The sequence below is a fragment of the Tyto alba genome, unplaced genomic scaffold (assembly GCF_018691265.1).
Source record: "Tyto alba isolate M040663 unplaced genomic scaffold, T.alba_DEE_v4.0 Super-Scaffold_6, whole genome shotgun sequence".
NCBI lineage: Eukaryota > Metazoa > Chordata > Aves > Strigiformes > Tytonidae > Tyto > Tyto alba.
Genome location: NW_024881327.1, coordinates 11,502,786 through 11,529,015, shown reverse-complemented (window position 1 = coordinate 11,529,015; position 26,230 = coordinate 11,502,786). Strand labels below are relative to the sequence as shown.

The window sequence follows — 26,230 nt, the reverse complement described above, 5'->3', positions numbered from 1 at the left end:
ACAACTTACTAGTTTCACAGCCCCCAAATCCTCCCCTTCTTCACAGAGGAGGATGTCAAGGTCAGTGAATATCTGGGAAGCTGAGAAGGCCACTTGGCTCGGTTGTACTCAGCATTATCTGGCCCTAGTAGTTTTCTATCCATTCGTACTTGACAGCCATTAGGAGTTTGAGAAATTTAAGGTTATTAAACTACCTAAACAAATTAATGTGGGTGAAAGTGAAAAGCAATTGTAAAGAAATGTGTTTTCTTTCTCCAAAATGCAGAATCCAGAAAATTACAGCTACAACACTGGCTGCAAGATATAAAACACTTCCTGACTTTTTAAAGGTGACTTGAAAGAAAACAGGAACCGCACACACAGGCACAGTGAAGGTCCCAAACAAGCACAAATTAGTCTGAATCTGGAGACTTTCCCCTCGCTCATGTTCGCACACACATAGCTGTTAGTCCCAGGTCTCTCATTAGTGATACAGAAGCATTTTCCACAACAATACAAAGTCTTTCCTTTTTCTCATACACCAACGTGAAAAATGCTGCATAGCGATCTCACAATAAATATTACACCCAAAACAAAGGAGATGAGACTCTTAAGTATATATCCTTAGTGTCCCTAAACATGTGTTTCTCAGTGTACATCATTCTTATTTCAGCACTAAAAATAAACAAGCTGTATGGTACTTTGCATTGAAGGGTAGGCACTCTCACTTTACAAGTAAGCACAGAAAAATAGATTACATATTTAGCAGAGTTTATGTAACTTCTGGGTTGTAGTTCAATGTCAACACATTCCCACGTCTGGAGTTTGAAAGAGAGACACAGAAGTAACACCGTATTGTTTAATACATATTTAAATAATAGTTAAGAATATATTTTCCAGACAGTTTATTTCTTTTAAAGGAAATCAGAGAACTTTCTCCTTTTTAAATTCATTGTCATATCATGAAAGTAAGTGTGCTAACTAGCTTCAGCTACAGTTTCCCTTACTCTAAAGGACCAAATTTCAGATGTTCCCAACTCTTGCAGATTGTGCCAGTTTCAGTACAGGACTAAGCATTCCTGATGATTGTTTTTAAAGCTTCCTCAATAGATATCTGAAAACTCCAATTTCGATCGAGTATAAAAGACATATTAAATCCATATATTTAATATTTGCTCTACTGCAAACTTGATGCTATAAGTACTCCCTCGTCTGACATTCTTTTAACAAATATAAAAACTGAGGTACAGATGATAATGTTTAGAGTCAAAAAAATAATAAAATTAATAAGGTTAACACCTAGCTTAGAAATATTATTAAGTATAACATGCATAATATAACTGTGCAATCCTGTTTGAAAGCACTTAAGCTTTAGTGAAATACAGAACTAGTAATTTTCCCTACTTCTTCCTCCTCTAGCTTGTGCATTCATTATTTCTCGTTTAAGAGAATAAAGAGAAAAATATGTCAAAGAAAGAGTGAAGCTAAAGTATGGACACCCTGGTCTAACTAAGATTTATGAGACAGTATTACATCTCTTGTAAAAGGTCCCAGAGATAAAATAACTTGTCCACATTGCTCTTTCATTCACTAATCCTCTTTTCAAAGTACTTTTTGCTACACAACTCAAAATCTCAAACTCCAAAAATTACTGGCAGAAAAATGGGGTGAAAGCAGGAAAAGGGAAAACAGAAAGACCGACATATTGTAGAGAGATATTTAAAAGCTTTTCCTTCAAACATTTCATATTATTTAGTCTTTTCCTTGGAAAGCTTTCATAGTTTTTGATTCAGAAGAACATAATTTCTCTTGTATACACACAGTGGTTTGTAATGCTAAAAAACCTCCCTCTAACTGTTCCCATAGTAACCAAAACCATTCTATTATATGTATTTAATTGTTGCCTTTTCAAGTATAATCTATTATTGTAGCTGGAGTCAGCGTGTTCTGTTGCCATCTAAATTATGGATTCCCTGAAGTCTATCAGGCACTCATTATAAATTCAAGTTTGCTTTCAGTAATTCAGAATTTAAAGCATTTAGTGTGTTTTATTATGTAGTATCAGAGTAAAAAAATAATTCAGGAATAAGCATGTAGATAGCACAAAGATGAAAGCATTAAATATTATTTTGAACAGGTGAATTTTAGTCATTTCGACTTTGAATGTGAGCATAAACAGTCCTTGCTAGAGCTCATCTCAAAATTCCCTACTTGAATGAGATATGACTCCTTTCTGAACTATGGCTCAGCTTTGTGATTCATTCCTGTAATGTACTTGGACTGAATTCCAATATCTCTAAATGTATTCCTGGTTTCAGGTGACATCTTTAAAAAACAGAAGTAATTTCTGGGAGAATAAATGAAGAATTATGATTTGCCTGCTTAAGCTTTCTCAGATAAAATAATCTGGTTTATATCAGCACTGTATTTATTCTCCGAACTTTAATGGCAGTGTGAAATTTTAAACTGCAGCATAGTTGAAAAGAACTTGAAAACAATTACAAGCAGTATTTATTATTACACATCATACTTGCATTACTGCATATCAAGTCCATCTGATATTAAAGTAAAATATATATTGTATACTATTTTTACGTATATTTGCTCCCACAATGCCAGCACCAGATTTAGAAAATAATGTGGTAATCCTACTTTTGAACACTTGTGCTTTCACACTGACCCATGTATGTTATTTTCTAGCTCCTCCATTAGTTATCTCAAATAGAGTGCACTGTTCCTTGGACAAGAAAACAAGGAGGGTTTTATTTACTTATGGAGGTACATGGCATGTTTTAGAGTGCTGTAACACACTTTGTCAGAATTGACAGCAAATATCAGTACAGCAATGTTTATCTAGACCTTATCTCTGAAAATGTTTATCCAGAACATTGAAATTTTCCAGCCAAAAATATCAATCACTTCTATTTATTCAGGTTCAGATAAGGAATAGAAAAATAAGATTACAACATTAAGATTAAAATAGGATTACAAAAATACAGGCTCAAAATATAGCCCCATTAATAGGGGGCTCTTATAGGACAAAATAACTTGGCATCACCTTACCGCTTAGTTCATCTGTCAAAAAAGGACTTCTGTTTCTCTTGTGCTGCCTCTAAACTGTGTGCATGAGACATTTAAATTTTAAAATAGAAGAATGCTTTTCATTCTTGGTTCTCATAATGTTTATTCCAGGTTGTCTTGGGGCTCTGATCTGAGGTCTCTCTCACCTCTGCACCTACTACTGCCAGGAGAGAGGAGTCCTTTTCAACTCAGTATCTTCCAAAGTAGTAACCTGGGCACATACTAAAGTTGTATATAAAGATGCATATCATGCAAAAGGACATAATAAAAAGATAATTGGAAGTGGGACTAGAATACTCCTGAAAAGTCAGTATTAAGATTTTGAATACAGGGCTGGGGATGGGGGAGTAGGTCAGTACAATAGTTAGATGAACATTACCATACTTTTGAGTGAACACCCTATAGGCTTTCTGTATGAACAAACAAACAGATAGAGAATTTTACCAAGAGTATAGGTTATAAGCATGACTGATTAAGACATGGGAAAGCTTACCTCAAAGCTACCCTTCTTTTTCCCCTGCCTGTGCCTCCCTTGATTTTTCCCAATAATCTCTTAACCATGTTTCCCGCCTCCTACTTGTCTTGCTCATACCAGGAATACTCCTGAGATCTGGGGGATTCACTGAACATATAAACCAGCTGATTTTGGAGCAAAAAAGGGAGAGCTGCATATTGTAGCCTATGTCATACTTTGATGTATACATACATGCTTCTAAAAAAGCCACCTCACTGTTATGATGCAAGCACTGGCCTCTTTTTCTTTCCCTGCTTCTCTTTTTTGGAGACATTTATTAAATCCGAACACAGGTTGATGTTGTGGGCTGCTGTGATAGAAGCTCTAAATCTTGATTATTAATAGGTGGATATATTTGCAATACATGCTGATATGTATTTAATCAATGTAGCAGCAGCAAATATTTTTCATATGTAACAAAAGCTACGTACTACTACATCGTGTAATGATAAAGAGAGGATTAAAATACCAAAAGCAAAAGAATTTGTATTCAAAACAGTTGGAGTAAAATCCTACCATATCCACAAAGACCTAGTAAATGAACCTCGAACAGGAAGCACATGAAATACTTACAGGTATGCCAAGAGAAAAGAAAACCAAAACATATTCTTTCCTCACAAACCTCAGTGAACCTTTTACATGGTGGCAACTACTGATAAAAGTCAGCTTGCCCAGTCCACCTCCTTAGTATAAACAGAGCTTAACCCTGCTCCTGGGGCACCTAAGGAAGACCTTTTATTTGTACTCACTTCATAACCTCACAGATAATTTTTGCAGCATTCAGCTATTTTAAATTCACTATTGCTTGGTATAATATTTTGTCTTTACAGCTTAACTTTATGCAATATAATTGCAAATTTATGTCTCAATCCAACTGCACCAATGCTGCATATGTCCTAATGTGTTGATGCAGTGTCCTTTCACTTTTATCTCCTGTTTCACACCTCCCAGCTTCCCTTTTTTTTTTTTTTTTTTTTTTTTTTTTTTTTTTTTTATGCTGTAGATGTCTTACATCTCCCATATGGTGACCAACACAGCTACTGTATTGCCTGGAAAAAGCTGGGGGGGGGGGGGGGGGAAGGGGGCGTGGGGAGAGGCAGAAGAGAAAAAGAAAGATCAATAGTAACACTTCACTTTTTTGACTATAGCCTTCTCCTTCTACCTCCACTATCAGTAAATCCACACAAGTAAATCACAACTTATTCAAAACCCGAAGTAAACATACATTTTGACTGGTCACTAAAATCCCTGCTCCCAGGGCTATTGGCTATTCATAAGCAAATTGAAAATGTGCATTCAAGAGGAAGAGGGATATTGCCTCTATATCTCTGTTATCTTCGAAAAAAAAAAAAAAAAAGTAAGAACAAAACAAACTAGAGATGGAGGTGGGGATAAAGAGATTGTTCTTAAAATAATTTTTGACCTTTCTCTAATATCCCTTTTTTATACTGCAAAACAGAACAAATCTTGCACTTCTACATACACTAATATTTAGATTATGCATATTTCCAGAGCATCTCTCCCCATTTAGTTTTGCAAAATATGAAGTGAAATCCCACTGATGGTATGCAAAACATAGCATGCAGGTATGTATGGTTTTTTCACATAATTAATGCCCTCTAGGATGGAGGTAATATCTCAACTTGAAGCACCACGAAGCGCTTTCTATATTTTTAAGCAGTATGCTGACTGAACTTACTTTGCTCCAGTGGTATTCCTATTTAAGTCACGATAATATGACTCAGCAGTATATTTTCTAACAAAGTTAACTCTAATACAACCACTGTGCAGGAAGATGGTTTTAGGAATGTTCTGCAAAATACATGGTTTAGAAAGCCCCTCGATAAAACCAATAATGGCACCATCACAACACTATTGTTTTTCACTGATCAAATTCATAAGAATACCTGACAATGTTTTCACTGAAAGCATATAACAAGCTATAAACCAGCACAGTGTAGCCCAATAACTATACCATGCAATCATAAACGCAACTCTTCAAGTTGCAAGTTTTCCCCTGACAGCTCTTTCCCCCACCTTCCAGTGACAGTAAGAAATTACCAAGAAATGATGCTCTTTCTTATGGTTCAGAGATATTATTAAGTTACTGTGAAAGTAAAACAAATACATCTCTGCTATGTACTTGATCAGTTTTTTCTACTTTTAATCTACAATGCATTTGTCTAACCAAATTAAGTACTTTGCAATCCTAGCATTACATGTACAAGCATATTTCCTTCGTATTTGTTTTTCATTTTATGATGCTTTAATTGTTCACAAGTAATAACATAGCTGATTAATTTTTATATTTGAGCTGCAATTATGCTTTGAAATCTAATTTGTAAGAACTGAGGTTGTACTTTAATACCAACATCACAGACTTCTAAATTAGAAAACAAATTATCCCCTAGTCCCTTCTCCCCCCCACACACCTCTTCAGCATTTAGAGAACACTACTTCAGACTGATGTTTCTGCTGCACAAAAGTACAGACCCAAACCTGCCTTAATTTCCTTGTGAGATGATAAAATACAACCTCTGGCTGTGCCTCAAACAGAACTTTAATTACGGTTTAGCAACAGCCAATGCTTTTACATACCAGAAAGTATAACTCTGTTTCTGGAGTGGTTACCTAAGACTAAGCACTTCCACTTCATTTTGTGCAAGCCTGAGTCAAAAAAGTCAAGTTTAACAAATATTTTTCCCCAATTTTACAGCAGTATAAATTCTGTATCCTTTCAAGATTTTAGACATACTAGCATACAAGAAAAAGGAATAAATGAACACAGCTGGAACTTCTTCCTCACCATTTGAATTAATGGGCTTTCTTTCAAAGGTCTCAGTTCTGTACTTTAAAAGCACATTCCTTCAGTGAAGTCTCACAGCAACTGTAAATTCTCATTAGACAAAACTGGTTATTGAGGTTAACAGTGGGATTTAACATTGCCTTTCCAATTGCTCCAATATGCTAACAAGAATTGATTATTGACATACAAACTTAACAACCACTATACAACATAAGTGCATATGAACTAAGTTTACACTTAGATGATCATAAAAATGGCTTTTTTGAAATGAGGAAAAAGACCAGACAGTAAGACCACAGCTTTTTTTTTTGATGTTTCATTATGCTGCCTCAAAATGGTTATTTCAGCCCCTTGAATAAGTACCTGCTAAATAAAAACTTTAGATTTACTTTAATACATGAAGCTGAGGGAGTAATGATGCTTATTCTGTCTGTGTTGGCCATGAATTTAGGTTGGATGAAAATGAAGTCTGTTTTCCACAGGAAACTTACCACTATAATTTTATTAAAGAACTCTGTAAGTGACTAATGCTACAATTCCAAACAGCAAAATCTTCAGATGTGGATCTCCAGATAAAATAATTGATATTCAGTTGCCTAAGCCTGTTCTGGTGGCTCAGCTTCCTAGAACATCTCAACCATCTCTGCCTGCACTGCCTACCGTAAACATACTTTTCAAGGAACCAGGTAAGATTTTATTTACTTCAACTACATCTCCATTTAGACTTGCTCCAGAGGCTAAGGAGTCTTAATATACATGTAATCATTCCCATTTCATCACACAATAAAAATCTCAGCACAGAATTCAAATTCAAACAAACGTCCTATCTAGTTATAACTGTGCCTTATGGTTCATTGCTCTAATTACAATGTATATGCCAAGAATATTTTGTAATGATTACTCAAGGTCATTAGCTTAGAAGACCTCTTGTTTGCCAAGTGTTAGGCTGCCACTTAGGGATTCAGTTGATACTGGTGGTCTGACTCATACTTCTCAGTAATGTAAATAAAGCAGAAACTTCTAGACACTACAGTACACAAAGGATAACACTTCCACTCTTGAATCAAGCGTATCTTAAGCACCTGCCTTTGTAGAGCTCTCTGGGTGACAACAGGCATCTTTTCAAATAAGATCTCTAGTTAAATACTGTAAAATTACTTATCTTAATGTATATCTTTTGGGGAAATTTCTGGCCGTGAAGGATGAGCAAATTAGATGCCTGAAGCTTCCATTATCACAGAAGTGTCCAGTAGAGAACGTGATTCAGAGAACTAAGAAAAGAAGGATGCATGGGAATGCACAGATTTTAATGTAATTTAAGAATAAAAAAAATTGTCTCAGGTCTGATATATAAATGGATAATCTTACTCTAAAGGACATTCTTATTAAAGTGATGACCAAAACCAGAATGACATTATGGTATCATAAAGGTATTTAAGTTTAGGGATGTGAATGGAACAAAGTGATCTTTTAGTTTTGCTTCAGGCTAAACCAAAGCCATTTTCTAAATGTAACTGTGATTTAGTGACAATGTTTTTCTTATAATGACTTCAGGTCTAGTTAAGAAATTGTAGCCATTGATGCAGTTATGTTGTCTATTGCTTGCTGCTGAAGCAGGGGAAATTTATATTCTAGATTATTATAACTGCATTGTCCTTAGACTGTACAGTCCAACGCTTTAAGTCAGCTTTGGTCATATTCTGTGCCAATGTAAATTACAATAACTATTTTGACTTCACAAGTTCTATACAAATTTTCACCATCTGAAGCTCAGACACATAATTTTTCAGCAAAGCTGTATTATCCCTACACATTCTTATTTCCTGACTTTTCTTTTATTAATGAAGACTAGCTACACAATGATACAATGCACTAGTCTTATTTTGAAATTACAACAATTATCTCAACTTTGAAATGCCAGTGCTCTTGATACTCCATGCTTTGATTCCAAGTGACCTCATTAAGCACCTTGCTTAATATTGCATCCCTGTATCTTTTCATGAACTGCCATTAAGTTCAGTCACATCAGTAATACTTTAAGGGCATTGAAACACCTATGGTTGATTGTCCATTGGAAACCAAGTCTCTTCTCAGAGGGAAGAGGAAGATTTCCAAACAAAGACCATATTTGCAAACGATCAGAGCTTTTTTGGCAGGGCTACAGATAAAGTCTCCATAACATCTTTCCTCCAGAGGACAATTGCCATCATTCCTCTGCCTCCTGCATTATTCACCACCACACAGGAAAAGGCAGAACTTGAGCTTCAAAATATTGAAAATATTAAGTGCTGTAATTACAGTTAGTGACTCTCAAAAACCAGCTCACTCAACATTTGCAACTAAAGATCAAATAAAGCTGTACAGAACGTCTTAATCCTTCAGTTGTAAACAACTGCCTAAGATATTGTAAATACTTACTTAGATTGTTTTTCTGTCAAACTTTCCTGTAAACTTCTGGTTACTGTGTCTGAGAAAGAATATGAGAACTGATGATGCTCCCATTCTATAACCAAAGTTTCTTTCATATTTGCTTTGCAGTGCAATTATATTTCCTTCACACAACTGTTATTTATTTTATAGTTGTTTGTACAAAATCATTCTAATTTTTGCAGTGGCCAGACACAGAGAAAAAAACAGAAACATCAGGGTCTGGTTTATTGATTTGTTTTTCCTCAAAGCAAGCAGAAAGTGGTTACCAATTTGGGCAACCTAGACAAGAGGCAATGTCAGGCAGGAATATCAGCTAGTTAGGGTTACAGAATAGCAGATAATAAAAGAAGTGCAAATAATATATTTTTCCTGTTTTCTGAAGTGTTTCCCATTTCAGAGAAGACACGAGTACAGCAAAATAACTCATTTTCCCATTACATGCAAAAAGCAGTATAAGATGTACAAGGAGACCATGGAATTGTTATGGCCATTGGTTACTGTTTGTTTTTCCTCTGTTTTATTACAGAGGGATAGGAAACTGTAATAACCAAAAATGTACTTCTAAACAAATGCAACAGCTTAGTAGTGCCTTTTAAACAAAGAGTTAATTTGCTGTTTGTTACCCTGATTATGTTTTGGGTATTTATTGATTCTTTGCATGACGACAGCCAGAGCTACAAAAGTTTTTATATGCTCTTCTTGCCAGTACAAAAATTAAAGATTCAAAAATCAAGCAGAAAATACTTTTCAAATAAACATTTGCTTTTTCAAGAATAAAAACACCTTTGTTTCATTAAGCATAACTTTATCAAAGGAAACTGACATCTATGACAAAGATCTATTCAGTTCACCCCATGTTTCTTCAGAAGACTTTTATATATCCTAGTTAAGTATAGTTATAGCTAACATGCAAAACCCACCTGTTCAGCAGGGTCTACAGTAAATCAAACATCCTACTGTACTTTGGAAATTAACTTCCCAGACACATCTACTGCAATTTCCAGTCTTTGCAGGCAGCCTGTCACATAAAAGGTAGGTTATGCTCCTCACCAGTAATATCTGCATCTGTCCTGTCCTTTGAGAGACAGGCAGCACTCCTCACTAGTTTCCACAGCTGTGAGGAGACAGCATGCCAAAATCCTATCATGTGAGACACAGTGATGTGTTTTAGCCATCCTTAAATCTACACAGAGGAAGAGCCACACCCCCACCAGAAAAGGACCATAAAGTAAGGGGGCTGCAGGGTGCTGTGAGGAGCAGGAGCAGCAGGGAGGAGGGACAGACGGGGTGCTGAGGGAGCAGGGGAAGCAGCCCATGGAGGGGGCGGGTGGGACCGGGACCTGGACCCACGCGTGCACATCCCACCGTTCTGGCCTGCGCCCTCAGGAGACTCAGGCCTGGCTGGTTCCTCAAGGAGGACCTCCAGTACCCATGTGTGACAAGCGATTCCGGGAATATGTTCAGCCCTTGCAGAAACATATTTGATTCCTACTAGTCCAGGAAGTGATGTTAATGGTCCATTTGACCACTGACAGCATAAGCATATTGCTTGTATTTATGCAATTTCAAAGTACCTGCTTTAAAGAAATGGATATAAATTCTACCTCCTCTACCCCTTGCCTATAACTCAAATGTTATGGTGGAAAGTATACTGTAATTCAGCTGATGTCTCTTTTGTTTTTCAGCTGAGCTGGAACCACAGCTTTCAAACCAACGTCATTCCAGAGCAACACTGGGCATCCCTGTACTCTCCGCATTACCCGAAGAGTGATACATGCTTTCACAGTGCATCATCCCAGTTATCCAGGAAACTGAAACACTTCAATCATCTTTTATCAGGTTGTCCAAAGAGGTCTGAAAAGTGTTCATTTTTCACATTACTGAAACATGCCTTACCGAATGGGCTGTCAAAGCAGACACAAATCTTGCAGAGGGGTGCCACCGCCTGACAACCTGGCTGCATTAGAGACTGCACTTCATGTCACCACTAAGGAGCACCAAAAATTACAGAGGTAAAATAACAACACTGTCAGTCTGAGGAGAAAAAATGTTTTTCCTGAGATTTATCAAAATACCAAAAAATCAGAAGGAGAGAGAACAAAAGGAAAAGAAGTTCTGCAACTGAAATAAGTGAAAAGCAATATATAATCAGCTTGGTCTAAACTCCTTTTGAAAGGAATTAGGCAAGGCTGCAAGAGTCAAAAAGTATTACCAGTGTCTTCAGATATAACAATTACATTTTTTACAACTTGGAAGATCTCAGTGAGAAAATGCTCCTAAACTTCAGAATATACTTACTGCAGCTACCAAATACAGGATATATATGCACCAAAACCTTTCTAGATGCCAAACTGAGCATCTGTACTAAACAGCACAATACAGATTGGCATTAAAGCTCTAATTCTCCCACTTACCACCCTGTTTCCCATCAGTAAGCACCCAGCTAGTCACTGAGACTCCAAGGAGCCTTCTCATGTATTTGAACTCATGCATAAGAATCTTGCTCAGGTAAGCACAGTTGCAAGGCACAAGTTAAGCAGCTTTAGCACAGACAGAGTACTGAATAGATTCACTACATAAGCCCATTCATGCATTTACCAGAACAAAAATCTGACTCGATTCTTACAAGTCTGAAGAAGTGCAGCATTTAGAATCATAGAACAGAATCATAGAATGGTTTGGGTTGGAAAGGACCTTTAAAGGTCATCTAGTCCAACCCCCCAGCAATGAGCAGGAGCGCCTTCAACCAGATCAGGTTGCTCAGAGCCCTGTCCAACCCAATCTTAAATGTTTCCAGGGATGGGAAACCTCTACCACCTCTCTGGGCAACCTGTTCCAGTGTTTCACCACCCACATCGTAAAAAATTTCTTCCTAATATCTAGTCTGAATCTACCCTCTTATAGTTTAAAATCATTACCTCTTGTCCTATCATTTACCTACGATCTTCGTCTGGAAATCTCCCCTAAAGTTCAGGAAAATATTTCTGACATGAAGAACAGTTGGCAAATTACTGTGTCTGCTTCATGACATAACAAGATCTGTAGTTCTAAAACCAATTTAACAGCAAATAATATCTTTCAAAAAAAAAAAAAAAAAACAAAATCAGAAACATGACGGCAGCTGAAGTACAAATGTACAAACCAGTTTTAAATTGGCCAGATCAGAGGGTTACATGTTGCCATTGCTATTCTGAACCGCAGGGCAGTCCTATCCACAGATACCAATCAAATGAAGTACATAAGCACCTGGTTAACTTTAAATCCCATAAATTAAAAATAACGTACCTGAATTTCACTACACTTTTTTCAAGCACTAGTAGTAGATGAATGGTTTTCTGTCTTTACATATGAACTGCACACAGCATCAGAACACAGTCTGCTCAGGCACACGTGTGTCTGAGAAACTTCTTTTTCCACACTGCCTCTTGTAGTGTGAGCTTTCAGCTAATAGTCTGGCCAGAGAAGCTGAAGCTAAGGTTTTTTTAAAGCATAACATCCAGTTGCCTGGGCCATGCCTCCTTTCCCATGCTCTCTTGTAAGAACTTGAAATAGAAGGGAGAATTCCTCATGTCACTGCTCTGTTCCAGCAGCTGATTTATTTATATTTGAATTCAGATAGGAAAAACTAAAATCAGGACTATGAAAACAGAATACACTCTTCAAATTGTTTTAGCATTTGGGCACCTTTAAGACCAACTCACTGATTTATTACTACAGCAACACAAAGAGCTTGAACTATTCAGACAGCATGAGGTTTTTAAGTCTTGTATTTCTACAAAATATAACAAAGTTAATGCAACACCCTAGACAAAGTGGAGGGCCCAGAGGACAAAGTATGGTAGAGCTCACATTTCTCGTCCTGACCTCACACTGACATTCGGACTATATACTTCTTTTCATCACAGTCTGTTGTGGAGTGGATGGACAGAAGCTAAAAAGGGTGCTCTTGCCAGCTAAGCACTGAAAGCATGCATTGCCAAGTGCAGAAAACAAGAAGCCCTGTGCATTGTTCTCCTGTGAAAAACAGAGAAATTTCTCCATTTCAAAATGCATATTTACAGAAGAGAAGCGAACCCCTACTGTACTCTACCAAGCCTTCAAGGCAAGACAGATTAATGGCCAAATCACATAGCAAGGACTTAATCTTCCTCCTGCAATAGCTTCATCAAACAGGTTCCTTCATGTTTCTTATGATGGGGATGTCACTCTCAGGCTGCTCAAGATTCGATGTTTGCTTGGCCAGAGCCTCCTCTGCTTATTTTGTGGCTATCACATTACTCAGCCAAGTGCATTCCTGCTGAATGACCAAGGCAGGGATTTTGCCCAATGCACAAGCACACAAGATTTAGCAGTTAGCTAGATAACACTAAGGAATTGTTTCCTGATTAATGCTTTGAGCTTCCAAGAAAAAATACAAGGGAAAAAAATTGGCCTTTTATTCCTCCACTCCTGATAACATCTAATCACTGACACTTCAAAGAATCATTAAGCTCTGCTGCTACCATTTCTGGCATGATTCTTTGCTGCTTACAATAAAATTACATTAAGCAAATACAGTGCATTATTTAAAGCCACTAAACAGTTTCTTTCTAAGACAAAATAACATAATTAGTCAAATATTATACAATTCATATTAAAGGATTTTTTTCCCCCCACCCAGGCTTCACAGCTTCTTGTGTCCTGAAGGTCTTGGATATGATTCCACTGTGGTATGCAATATAATTATTTTTAGTTATTTGTGATTGTTTAACACGTTATTATCATTAATATGCATTTTATTTGTTTTGGATTAGAAATTGCCTCCTAATGTAGTTTTAGAAAGCATTAGTTATTCTAAACATACTCTGTTCAAGGAGTGGAGCAACTGCCTGGAGGCAGCAACTTCTATTTATAAGACCTCAATGGCAGGCCACTGCTCAGCCCTCTGTGATATGCACAATTTTGGGACATACAAGTCAAAACCATTCAGGTACAGAAAGATAAGCATAAAAATCAAAGTGTCAATGTTATTTCCTATAGAGGTAATTACAAATACCAATAATTAAAATTGATCTGTGCAGATCAGCCCATACATGGACTCTGCACTGCAGTCAATGGAATTCAACATGTGCCAAGGGCTTCCTCTTGCTTGATGTTTACACTGGAGACAGATAACACTGGGTTATTTAGACGCAGGAATTGGGATCTGGTTTACTTCCATTAAAACTGGATATGGGGAAAATGACCTACATGTAGAAAGCACAGGGTAAAATGAGAGAAGTGAAAGTTATGCTGATGTTTCACAGAGCTTGAGATTTTTTTTGAAGCTGTATGCTTTCACCTCCCTACAATTACTTTGAACGTGTCTACAGTATTTACTGAATTCCCATTCTAACAACTTGCAAAAGTTTTCCAGCAAGATGTTTCTGTTTCATTTCCTATATAAAATCACAGAATCACAGAACGGTTTGGGTTGGAAGGGACCTTAAAGACCATCTAATTCCAACCCCCCTGCCACAGGCAGGGCCCCCTTGCCCCAGCCCAGGGTGCTCCCAGCCCCGTCCAACCTGGCCTTGAACCCTTCCAGGGAGGGGGCAGCCACAGCTGCTCTGGGCAACCTGTGCCAGTGTCTCACCACTCTCACAGTAATGAATTTCTTCCTTATATCTAATCTAAATCTACCCTCTTTCAGTATAAAGCCGTTACCCCTTGTCCTATCATCAGAAAGAAATGTTGATTTAGAGATACCAATACAATGATGTTGCCTCATGTGAAGAAGTTAAAAATATATTAATTTGTTTAAGTACAAGCTTGTTTCTTTTTGAAAGAATTCCAGAACCACAAGTCATATTTTTAGACATGAAAATTGAAAGAGTAGCAGAGGTTAGAGCATATTTCCAAAACCTCTGAGTACATAGACAAGCATGATTTAATTCTATGTGCTTAGAAGATATCACTACTGAGGTTGTAAAGAAAAATATTTAAAAACCAAGCACACAAGAAAGAAGATTAATATACTTGCTAATACCAATAAGGTGAAGGAAAAAACCAATCTAGAAGGTGTCATGGTTCAGCTTTTAGGCACATGGTAAACAGATACAGGAGTTTCCTTCCTCTGAATTTGTATAGATCATGAAATGCTGAAACTGCTGATAGTAGATGAAAAAGTCAATCAAACAACAGTGCAGGCTTGCCTTTTAGTGGAAAGAAGGCAAAAATGTACTAATGCTGTTTGAACTAACCACAAAAATTATTCTGAATTTCAGCACTGTATTTTTGCAGCACATTGCCTTTCCAATCCCTTAGCATTCAGAGAGCAATATAACTGAAACACTAAAACAATTAGATACTAACAGTATTTCAAATGTTAAGTCATTGTAATAATACCTAGATGATGGGCAATATACTGTGTTAAATTTTAAGTACAGGTAGACTAGGTGAAATAGGTTTATCACCAGATTGAGAAAGATGCCACAGTCAGATACAGACTTAAACCACAGATCTCTACCAAGATCCCATCCTATCTAATCCAATCCACCAGTGGTGGTTTGGGGTTTTTTGGGGGGGTTGGAGGGATGTTTTAATTTCTTACTAGGTCATGTTTTTAATTACCTTCCACATTTTAAAATGCACAGACTCCAAGCTTGTGTTGTGAGAAGGAATTACCATTATGTTTTCTTTTCTTTCCTGAAAAAAAAAATTCTTTACATTCTCCAAGGCCTCAACTGTTAAGAAACAACTATCCTGCTTGATATTTTAAGACAAACGTTACTGTGCATGCTGTAGTTATGATTCTCATCTAAAGAAAAATATCAAATTACAATCTACTCAATGAAATAGAATTTCCTTGGAAAATCACTACCACACTTTTGAAAATTCCATAATATCTAATATCACAGCAGTAAAATAGTCACTGAAAAATACTGAAATATCTCAGATGAACACAGCACTTAAGAACTATGTTCTTTCTAAAAATCAACTACTGACTAGAAAAACTGTGCAAGAATGAAAGGACTATTTAAACAAAAAGAATCACCTCATTAAGCTTGTTAAAAAGTTGATTTCTCAGAGTATAAACGCCCATTCCCTCTATATACCTCATTACCAAAGGCCTTGGAAAAAAGGCAAAAAAGGCAGGCTAATGAATAGAAGAAGCAGCCGAGCCTCAGGCCAATTTCTGCTTTTGGAAATGCCTGTGCAACCACTGATGAAACAGAAAGGAGGTGTATATGCATATCCATAAGAATGAATCTGGCCTCGTATTTAAATTGCACTTGTAAATGATCATATTATTTGAATAACTCACTGTTTAGACACATCAGGCATTGTCTGTTCTTTTTTCCTTGTATCCATGGTCGGCTCCACAGGGGTAAGTACTACAGCAGCACATGAGACTATTGACTGGTATGAGTCTTCTCGGCAAACTGCAAAGACAAAAAAAAAATCTCAGTGTTAAAGAGTGAACTCTGTATTTTAAATGTTTAAAGGAAAAAAAAATACAATCAAGTCATACTGTGATAAACAAAAATCCATATGATTAATCAGTGTTCACTGCGGTCACCTGCATGAAAACTTCATTGTGTTTCACATTTCCTCAAGTGCTTGCTTGGCACTTCTTTTTGTCCATAGACTGATATCCAACCATCATTTATCCCATTTTACCTAGCACAAGATCTGATGTCAGTCTGCTCTAGCTCAGTGGTGTGTCTGAGTCCTAAAGGGACTCATACTTCCATAAATGACATCAGAATACGATGTACTTTTTCCTTTTTTCATCACAAACTGAAAATGAGCGTGGAAATTATGGACAGTTTTCAGACAAACCTCCTACCTTCAGAAATTTCAGACTTCATAAGAAAATAGATTTGAGAAAATCTGATTAGTGGGGTTTTTTTGTCTTCAACCATTACATCTCTCTAATGAAAAAGGCCAAATCCAAATAGTCTAGGAGTGATATCTGATATACTGATTCATGCTTTTTGTTGATACAAATTATCTATGTATTACTGTGCTGGATAATATGCCTGTCCTGGTTGGGGCTGGCCTAGAGCTCCCGTTGGTCTGGCAGCGGGAGGAGCTGCAGCCCCCTGAGACCCCAGGGGCTCCCCAGGTCCCAGTGCCCTCACCTGTGTGCGGGGGCGGGGGGAGCACAGCTGGAGGGCTGGGCCCCGATTGGTCAATAGTCCATGTCATGTGACCTTGTGCTCACCATATAAAGGCAGGAGAGGGCTGGGAGAGGCTGCCACTTCTGGGAGTGTGGCTGTGGGGCCTTTGTGCTCGGGATCGCTGGCTGGGAGCAGGCGGGTGGTGAGCAGCTGTATTGTACATTACCCGCTGATATTGCTGTCAGTGTATTGTTCTGTTACTGTTATTAAACTGTTTTTATCTCAACCCGCGAGTCTCCCTTTGCCCCTCCAATCCCCTCCCCATTCCCAAGTGGCAGGAGGGTGGGTGAGCGGCTGCGTGGCATTTAGCTGCTGACCAGGCTCAAACCATGACAATGCCTTAGTTGATATTTAGAGCTAGAAGAATGATCATGCATTTCAGCTGAGCTTCTGGCTCAATTAGCACTAATAAATGAATATACAAAAGTTCCTGACCTCCGAACAGACAGCTATATTTGTTATAAGACATGCATATTCTAAATTGCAAGTGTCACCAGTAATTTAGCACTTAGCAGTCACCACTCCTACTGATTCTGAAGGTAGAGATTTCCTTTACAGCCAAGGTACCTTCATGAGCCAAATAAAAGTTGGAATTAAGAGTTTGCTGTATTGAACAAAGCATGGCAGCTTCTTATACTATACATTTTTGGTACTATTATATATCATATATAAACAAGAATAAACTTGGTGACCTACCTTTTAAGCAGAAAGTCACGCATTATTTTATATGTATAACATACCGAATTAATTTATAGAGTATACATATGCACATACACAGCCAATCAGGATGACTGAAACAAATTCTCAGCAATTCAAAACCAGAAAGAACCCATTTTACAGGTACACACTTTTATGAAAGATTGTGACAGCTGGAAACATTGAACTATAGCAAATATTTATAGGTGGAAAACTTGTTTCTGAAGACTTTCCTACCTTCCATCCTCCACAATTATGTGCCTCCTTAATGCCCACAGAAGATGTTCCTTTTGCACAGCCTATGCTCCTCTTACAAGAGAAGCAAAAATAGAGTAGAACTTCATCCATATTGCCTTAACTGGGTCAAGAAGAACTAACTGTGGTGTTTTACCCTGAGCACTCAAATCACATTCAGCATGAATTCAGTGCGCATCAACAAGGTACACTGCATGCCCGATGAACACCCTGGAGCAGTAACTAGTGTTTTAAGGCAGTTAGAGAGCGGATTTTAAGGAACAGTTCAGAACAGGGTTGGGTATTTCTACAAAGGCTGGAAAATTGCAAAGGTGTTCTTTTTTTCAGAGCAATTATGAACCATTCAGCAAGCACCAAAAATGGACAGAGCACGAGCAGATTCTGTCAGGAAGGAAATAATCCTTTTGTGGAGTACATGTGATTATGTTTAATGCATTTGATGTTCTCCAGCATTGCTTATGCTTGTATTTTTAAATATTAATGTGCACATTTGGCTAAGTGACTAAGACACATAAAGATGACCTAAACTGAAACATTACCTTCATTTTTTTTTTGAACCAGAGCTACTCAAAACTTTGTTACTATCATAGACACCCATCTCCAGAACATGATTATACCCAAAGAGAACTTGCTATACTGCCTACAGGTATGAAAGTACATATAGTACTTCATACATAACAAATTAAGAAAAGAATTATTGCAAAATACATTGAACTAGAGAGACTACATAAGAAAAAAAGAGGTTTAGGTGATTTTTATCCTACTATGTTACATGCAACCAGCAGACCATCTATTAGCAAGGTGCTATTTGATAGGCACCGAGTAATGTACAAAATAGTATCTTTTCATTACATCCAGTGACTGAATATGTGCAAATAAGAACATTTATATCTATTTGACTCTTGACTTACAGTCAAAGAACTGTAAAAAGTTAGGTTTGTCAAAGGGTGATTTTGAAATTCAGTACCTGTATTTTATCCTGAAATGCTAATAAAAAAGGGAGAGTAAAGGATAAAGCAAAAATGTATTTTTCTTTAAAAGACCTGTGGTATCATTTTAATATCTAGTTATTACTTTAGAATTTGTAAGAGGTCTGGTGGCTATGGAAGCATCAGAGAGTATGACTTTCCCTAGATCACCCACTGTCCATCAGAGCAATTACAAAGAAAGATAAAATAGGAAATCACAACTAATAAAAAAGACACTGCTACTATCCTACCCTTTACAGAAATTTCACAAATGAATAAAACTGTGAAATTGCTTTTGTTTAATAATTAATGCTATATAGGAGTTGTATAATCCCCCTAATTTAGAGCTGAAGACAAACCCAGTGGTCATCCAGTGATCTGAGCTCATGGAATTTATTATCCTCCCATTCTAGACAGCAATACTCTTTGGTCTGGCTTTTGAAAACCACTACAATTTCTCCTTTTTATCTCAAGTCTCTGTTCACACAGTCATAAGCCATTATGAGACAGTATAATTAACTAAAATGTCATGAAATAGGGACAGCACATCAGCAAGTAATTTTCACCTACTATAGTGTATTCTCTTATTATCTGTTCATAACTTGCATTAAAATAATGAGAATTTGCTTGAATGTGGACTCAACTTTAACATTGATAGGGATGGGCACTGTTTTACTTAAGGAGACTGTTTTAATTTTGCACTTCAAACTTTTCTTAAGTGTAGCTTCTTTTCTACATCTTCATTTTTTTTATCTACAAGTGGCTTACATTACCCCCAAAAAAATCCCATTAGTGATGTCCACATATGATACTCTTCATGAATCCAAATCTCTTAGATCCTTAAAATATTACAAACCTCAGAACAGCCAACAGCTACACTAAGGGATTACCCCTTTTAACCATAAATCCTCTTACATGTCCAATTTGCACTTTAACAGCCAGCAAGAACTTTACAAATCTGGCCTTACCACATGAATTGGTAAGGAAAATAGAGAAAAGCAGAACTTTCAATCATCTGAGTTGGTGTTTGGAAAAGCCATCAATGTAAACAGCTGCCCCAGCCTGACATTATTCCTGACCTGAGTATAAAAGTTAATTCCCTGCTCACCACCCTCTGGGCCCAGCCATTCAACCAGTTTTCAATCCACCCCGCCCTCTGCTCATCCAGTCCATACACCAACGGCTTGTCTATGAGGATCTTATGGGAGACAGTGCTGAAAGCCTGACTGATGTCACGGTGCACAATATTCGCTGCTCCAGTAAAGAAACCAATAAGAAAATTATCCCATCTATCTGCTACATTTTTAGAATGGCACACAAACATTAAATACGTGTTGTAGGTAGATGTTCATTATCACACTTGCTGTTGCATATCTCTGGAAGTGTGGAAAAAACTGTACAAGACATCAACATCAAGGAAAACAATCAGCTAATTTTATACTACCTGTAGCAACTTCTTTAAGAGACTAATATTTAGTATCTCAGAATGTGTTATACATTGAATATGTTCTGAAAAAATAAGTAATTTGCATGCAAGTGAGATGGTATTTTTCAGTACCATTGCATCTCCTTTCTTCACAATTCAACCATTATGTAAACCACCTAATAATTGTGAAATAATACAATTGGAGGAACAGGTTTCTTATGTATTATTATTAAAGAAACTTATTTTTCTTAGTGAAATAAAAGACCCTACATACCAACTGCAAGTCATATAAAGGACAACTCTACAGAAAAAGAAAACAAACAGTCTAGCTCCAAATGATACTATTATAAAAGATCTGTACTGCTTCTGAAGTTGCATAATTTCTCCCCAGATTCTTCAATTTATACTTTAATGATGCATACAGTTTGTTTTCTTCCATGGCCAAGTGCTTTAGAAGTACCCCAGCTATTTATCACTAGGAGTGCTGTCTTGGATTTACCCTCGTTGGTTGAAGCAGTCCCAGAACATCATTCACTATCAAAACAGATCTCTACATCTGCAGAAGAAAAACATTAACTTTTTTTTTTTTTCCTTTGCTGTTTCTTTCAAGAACAATGAGAATGACTAATTAAACAGTTTTCTTTTACTTTGAACCAACCAGTGAAAAATTTTTAATTCCCTAAATAGTAGGACAGTAGGAAGCCTTCAACAGCTACTGAATAGAATGTATCTCTCTGGAGAATAAAAAGATTTTTAAGCTCTAGGGGTGTCATTTACAGTGTCTATTTCAAACACTGTTAATTGTATATGTTTCTTCCCCTCCCCCTCCCTTTTTTTTTTTAATAGAGGAAAGAGAAAATCTGGTTATCACCACTCACTATCAAAAAAAAAAGTCTCCCTTGACACAAGATGCAAGTGATGGTTAGATGAAATTAGCAGCAAGTACTACCTGCTTAGAGAAAACAGAAGGGAAATGTTCATATGCAATGTTCAATGAAGCGTAAGGGGTTCATGACACAGGGAGGTAAGAAACAGTGAAGTATTTCTGGATTTTAAAAAGCTGGGCACTTACGACAATTCAAAGTATTTACAATCATGCCTGTAGAGTTTAAAATAAACATCTCTCATAATTCAAGAGACAGATCAAATCTGGAAACAACTGCTGGTTTATACCAAAAAAACTTCTGCTTTGGTAAAAAACCAGGCAACCAACCAGGAGCATGGAAGGTGCTAAATACTTTCCCCTGAAATATCCATCAACTGCCACTGTAGGAGACAGGAGACTGAAGCATGGGGGAGCAATGTCTGGATCCCATGTATCCAATCACACATTCCTTTCACTACTGAAGGTAAGAAGATAAGTTTTAATTACTCCAGAGCACCAATTCTCAGTGCAGACATTTACACTTTGGCACACAGTTTCCTAAACGTGGCTCTGTCATAACGAGGCTCAGGAAATGTGCCACCCTCTGAGGTGTTCTGAACAAAGGACAAGGAAGACCTGCAAGATAGGCAACCCATACGCAGGTTCTTCAGATATGGGAAACACGGGACAAAGAACTGTTACATGAGAGAGAGCTTTGCTAAAAAAAAAAAAAAAAAAAAAAGTGCAAAACAACACACCACAAAAGCCAACCAAAAAGAAAAGGAATAGATGATCTACTGTAAATTGCTTTAGTAGGTTAATCTAGTTTTGAGGACAAGTGAAAATCTGAGAAAAGAAAAAGGAACATTTAAAACATTTAACTCAAGTTATTTTCCAGGAAGGATACTGACACTATAAATAGTTTATAAGAGAGAAGCTTGAAATCTGATCTACTAATTCTGGTATCTCCAGTAAGAATTGTGGTTAATCACCGTGCTAATCCCTTCCTCACCACATAGACATGTCTTCTGATATTCCTGGTTCATTCAGCAGGCTCGGAAAAGAACCTCTCCTCAGACTTGTCTCTTCATCAACCCCAAACATCACCTGCATAAAACACTTCTAGCAAAACCAAGTGTATTATTTCAGTTCCACACCCCTCTTCTCAGCCCCAGAAACAAAACAAACTCTTTTAATACTTTGTTATGAAACCCTAAAGCCCAAGGAGACTTTCAGTTTCTTTAAAGCAATACAAAAGGTCAAAGTACTTTGCGTGAAAGCCATTTTTTCCCATCTACTTAAAAAAAGCCTAATATTAAAAAATAATTTTTAAAAAAAGCACCTGATTTTCCTGCTGCTTGATTCTAGCTTTGAAAATGGTCTTCGGGGGGAAAAAGGAAACTAAATGGATCTCTATTTTATTAGCAGTTCAACAGTTATTCTAGGGCCCCTTGTCCCTTAGAAACAGCCACATTTCACAATATTGGCCAGATGAACAAGAGAATGAGACTATACACTCACAGTCCCCAAAGGGTTTGCTGTAATAATTCTGCAATAAAACCACAGGCCCAATTCTTAAACACAGCATAGTCACAATCAGAAATTTTGTAATAGCAACAATTACAGACCCATTATGGGCAAATGAATTGCTTTCTATCAGGTTCTTATGTTTCCTGGCTCTTTTGTAGTATTCATGAAGGCTGCACACACATATCTGCTTTGTGCTACCCACGCTGGCAGCCAGTGGCAAAGGGTACATAACATGGCACTAAGCAGGAGCCAGGGAATTCTTCTAACACACCCAGCAGCTCTGTAGTGATTGCCTGCACCCTTGCTTTTGCATCCTAAGTTTGTTTGTTGCCACAAGCCACTGTGATAATATGGTAATAGACACATGTGAAATTTGGGCCTACTGACTTGTACTCTATGTGTAAGAAATTAAACTGTAAGAAGCAGCAAATGCTGCTTCTTTTAACGTTAATGCTTAATGGAATGCTGTTGTTAGTGCTGACGCTGAACGGAAGGGTATGCCCTGACCACCTAAGGACCCTACAGACATGGTTAATGACGGAAACACCAATTGCTATCACCTAGATAACAACAACACTGGTGGCCCACTTCTTGCACGTTTCCCGTTAAGTACACTCTATTGACCAACCAACTGTATTTTGGTCTCCCTGGAGAAGCACAGGGTAGCACCTTAACTCCTGTTTAGAGCCTTCTCAGGCAGCCTCCCCCAGCTTACAGTGACTTGCAGACTTGCTTAAACAGAGCGGTTGTGTCTGTATTTACTAATCCCGCAGGGACTTTATGTTCAGTTACTTCCATTCTTAAGCAAACTTATAGTATCTACAATGTCCCGTAGAGTTCCAAAGCTGAACTATAGGTCATATGAAAAAATATAGCTCTTAGCCCACTTTAAACTTGCCACCAACTAGTTTCATTTGGTTCTCCCAGTTATAATGCTGGAAAAGACAATGCACAATTCCCCCTTCACTTTCCACTCAGAATTTTACAAACTTCTTTTGGATGCTTTGCCAGTCATCTCTGTTACGGGCTGCAGAATCTGTGTTTGTTGCTGTATAAAACCTGTTCCATATCTCCGGCCACCCTGCTAACCCCTCCATGAATAATCACTCCTTGTTGCAGTTCCTGCAGTGATGGATCACTGTACCCACACCAGGAGAAACCATAATTGCATTCACAGAACAGCAAGTAGGTTAGTTTTTCAGCTGTAACTACTGTACACCTAAAACATTCTAAGTATATCTATTTATGCTTGAGGCTGCTTCTCAAATACTTTCTTATTCACAGTGAACTACTTAAATCAAATATTGTTCCAAGCAGCCTACACTGGAATTGAAAAAAACAACCTTTAAAAATAAAAGCATATTCTATATCCAATAGGTAGGTATTGCTTCTCAGTATCAAAAAAGCATTGGTTTAGGACTTCTGAAGTAATAACTAACTTTCATTAATTTTTGGCAACACGACTGGTCAGGGTGATGTCACAGACTTGTCATTTTAGCACCATAGTCTGTGACTTGTTTTGTGATGTGGACATGAATAAAACCCACATGCATAAGTGAGGGAAAGGTTGGGATGAAAGACTAATGATCTGAGCCCCCAAAATCATGTCTAATTCTGCCAAAGTGCAGGAAGTCTCATAATTGAAAAGGATGAATATCCATTAGAATAAAAAGTGGAGGCTTAGTCATTTAGTTTAGGATGCGTGGTAATAGTCACCATGTGGTCCAAATAAGTGCATCAGTTTATACACAAGGAGGCTTTGAAGATAAGTGGTTAAATCAATTTCTCATAGCAAAAAGCTGCAGGTAGGTTCATGGGACAAAGAAGGCTTACCCCGACCTCCTCTGCCGGCAGCTTATCTGACCTTCCTGGCCTCCACACAAGCCTGAGCTCTCAGATCCCTTGGTCCTCCTGACTTACTGACTGAACCACAAAGTGTGAGGCCGCCTGCAGGAGCTCTTGCAGGGAAATAAGAAAGAAAAACAATACAGTCCAGGGTGATGGAAGAAAACAGAACAGCCAAAACCTCTGCTTTTCCAGTAAGAATGCAAATGGTATTACTGAAAGTGTCAATGTCAGATGGAAGCATAAAGCCACCCCCTGGTAATAGTCATAAGGTACCAGAAACTGGGAAACCCTTGTGTCTCCTCCTAAAGGACATGGAGGAAATCCCAACAGGGATTTCACCAGTCGCAAGAGCTGGCTGCTTCCACGTTCCCTTTTGAACCAAGAGAAGAAGAATAGTTTTAGTTCTGGTTTTGATCACATGTGGGTTTTAAGCTATGTGGTACTTTCAAGAAAAGGAGAGAAACAAGAGTGACTGTGACACCGGCATCTTAAAAGGAGGAATATAAAAAGACCTGCAGGGCATTTCTGTAGGCACAATACAAGCCCCTGAAGGAATGACTACTCTAACAACAATATTCTCGGCTGTCATTTACCACAAGTAAAACTGTCAAAACTCAATAGCAAGCATTTTCAGGAGCACAGTCTCTTGGCTTCGACTATTATTTCTGGCCTAGCTAAAATAAAGACTGACAAACAAGCAAGATTAATTTATTGTTGTTTGTACTAAATGGCTGTAGTCACAAGAAATTTACACAATTAATATACAGATAAACCTCCAAAATCATAGCTTCCCAAGAGAAATTATTAAATAAAATCACAGTGTCAGCTCTCTTTGCAGTTTCTAACAACAAAAGCTCACCAGCAAAAATAATATGAGGAATTTTTGTTTTGCAATAGTACAAGGCTATTTGGCTTTCTGTTATAACCATATTGGCATCTGCTAGCAGGAGCACGAGGTACAGCTGTCAGTAGAGTTGTACATCTTCCCAGTCGCAGAATGACAGCCTTTGTCAACCTCACTGACAAGCAACCCAACCCAGTGAGAAGTCCCTACAGCAGCACATTTGTCACAGCTATTCCTGACTCATTCCTCCCTTCGCAGAAGTCCCTCATAAACCTTGTATTAGAAATTTACACCGGACATTGAAACGATTAGAGGGCACATAACAAAAACACTCTCCCTCTCTTTTCTCCCAGAACACATCTCCCATATTTATTATAAAATGCAAACAATATATTTTACATCTTTGCCCTTTCTAAGATGAGTGGTTTCCTTCTAAAAAACAAACAAACAAACAAAAAACCCCAAACCAACAAACAAACAACAAACTCTTGAGGGAATTTTGCTGTCATTGTTTTTGTTTAGTGATTAAAACTGCCCCAACTCCGGAACCTTGCTTAGTTAACTCCAATATTTGCACATCTCCCTTGAGAAGCTTCAAGATCATTATGTGTTTAACTGGTATTGAGGTTTTGTTTTTCTTAGGACTAAAATTGTCACAATTGTATCAAATCAGTTTTCTGGTACTATTTAGTAAATGTAACAACAACACCTGGAAAATAAAATCAATCTCTTCTGAAAATAAAAATAAACATATACTGGGGAAAGTCAATTCCACTTTATTCTTCAGACTCTGTCAAAAGTGTTTACATACCTTTCCTGGGCCAACCTGTCGATGGCCACAACG

The 26,230-nt window shown here is 37.5% G+C and overlaps 1 protein-coding gene across 3 annotated transcripts in view; it reads right to left on the bottom strand.

Moving 5' to 3' along the window:
- CCSER1 (coiled-coil serine rich protein 1) overlaps positions 1 to 26,230 on the bottom strand; it is a 452,482-nt gene that overhangs the window by 257,814 nt on the left and 168,438 nt on the right. For all 3 annotated transcript variants that reach the window (XM_042808390.1, XM_042808391.1, XM_042808392.1), the window contains one exon: positions 16,096 to 16,213. In XM_042808390.1, the coding sequence (XP_042664324.1) occupies positions 16,096 to 16,213 (118 nt within the window). The remainder of the gene's footprint in view (positions 1 to 16,095; positions 16,214 to 26,230) is intronic.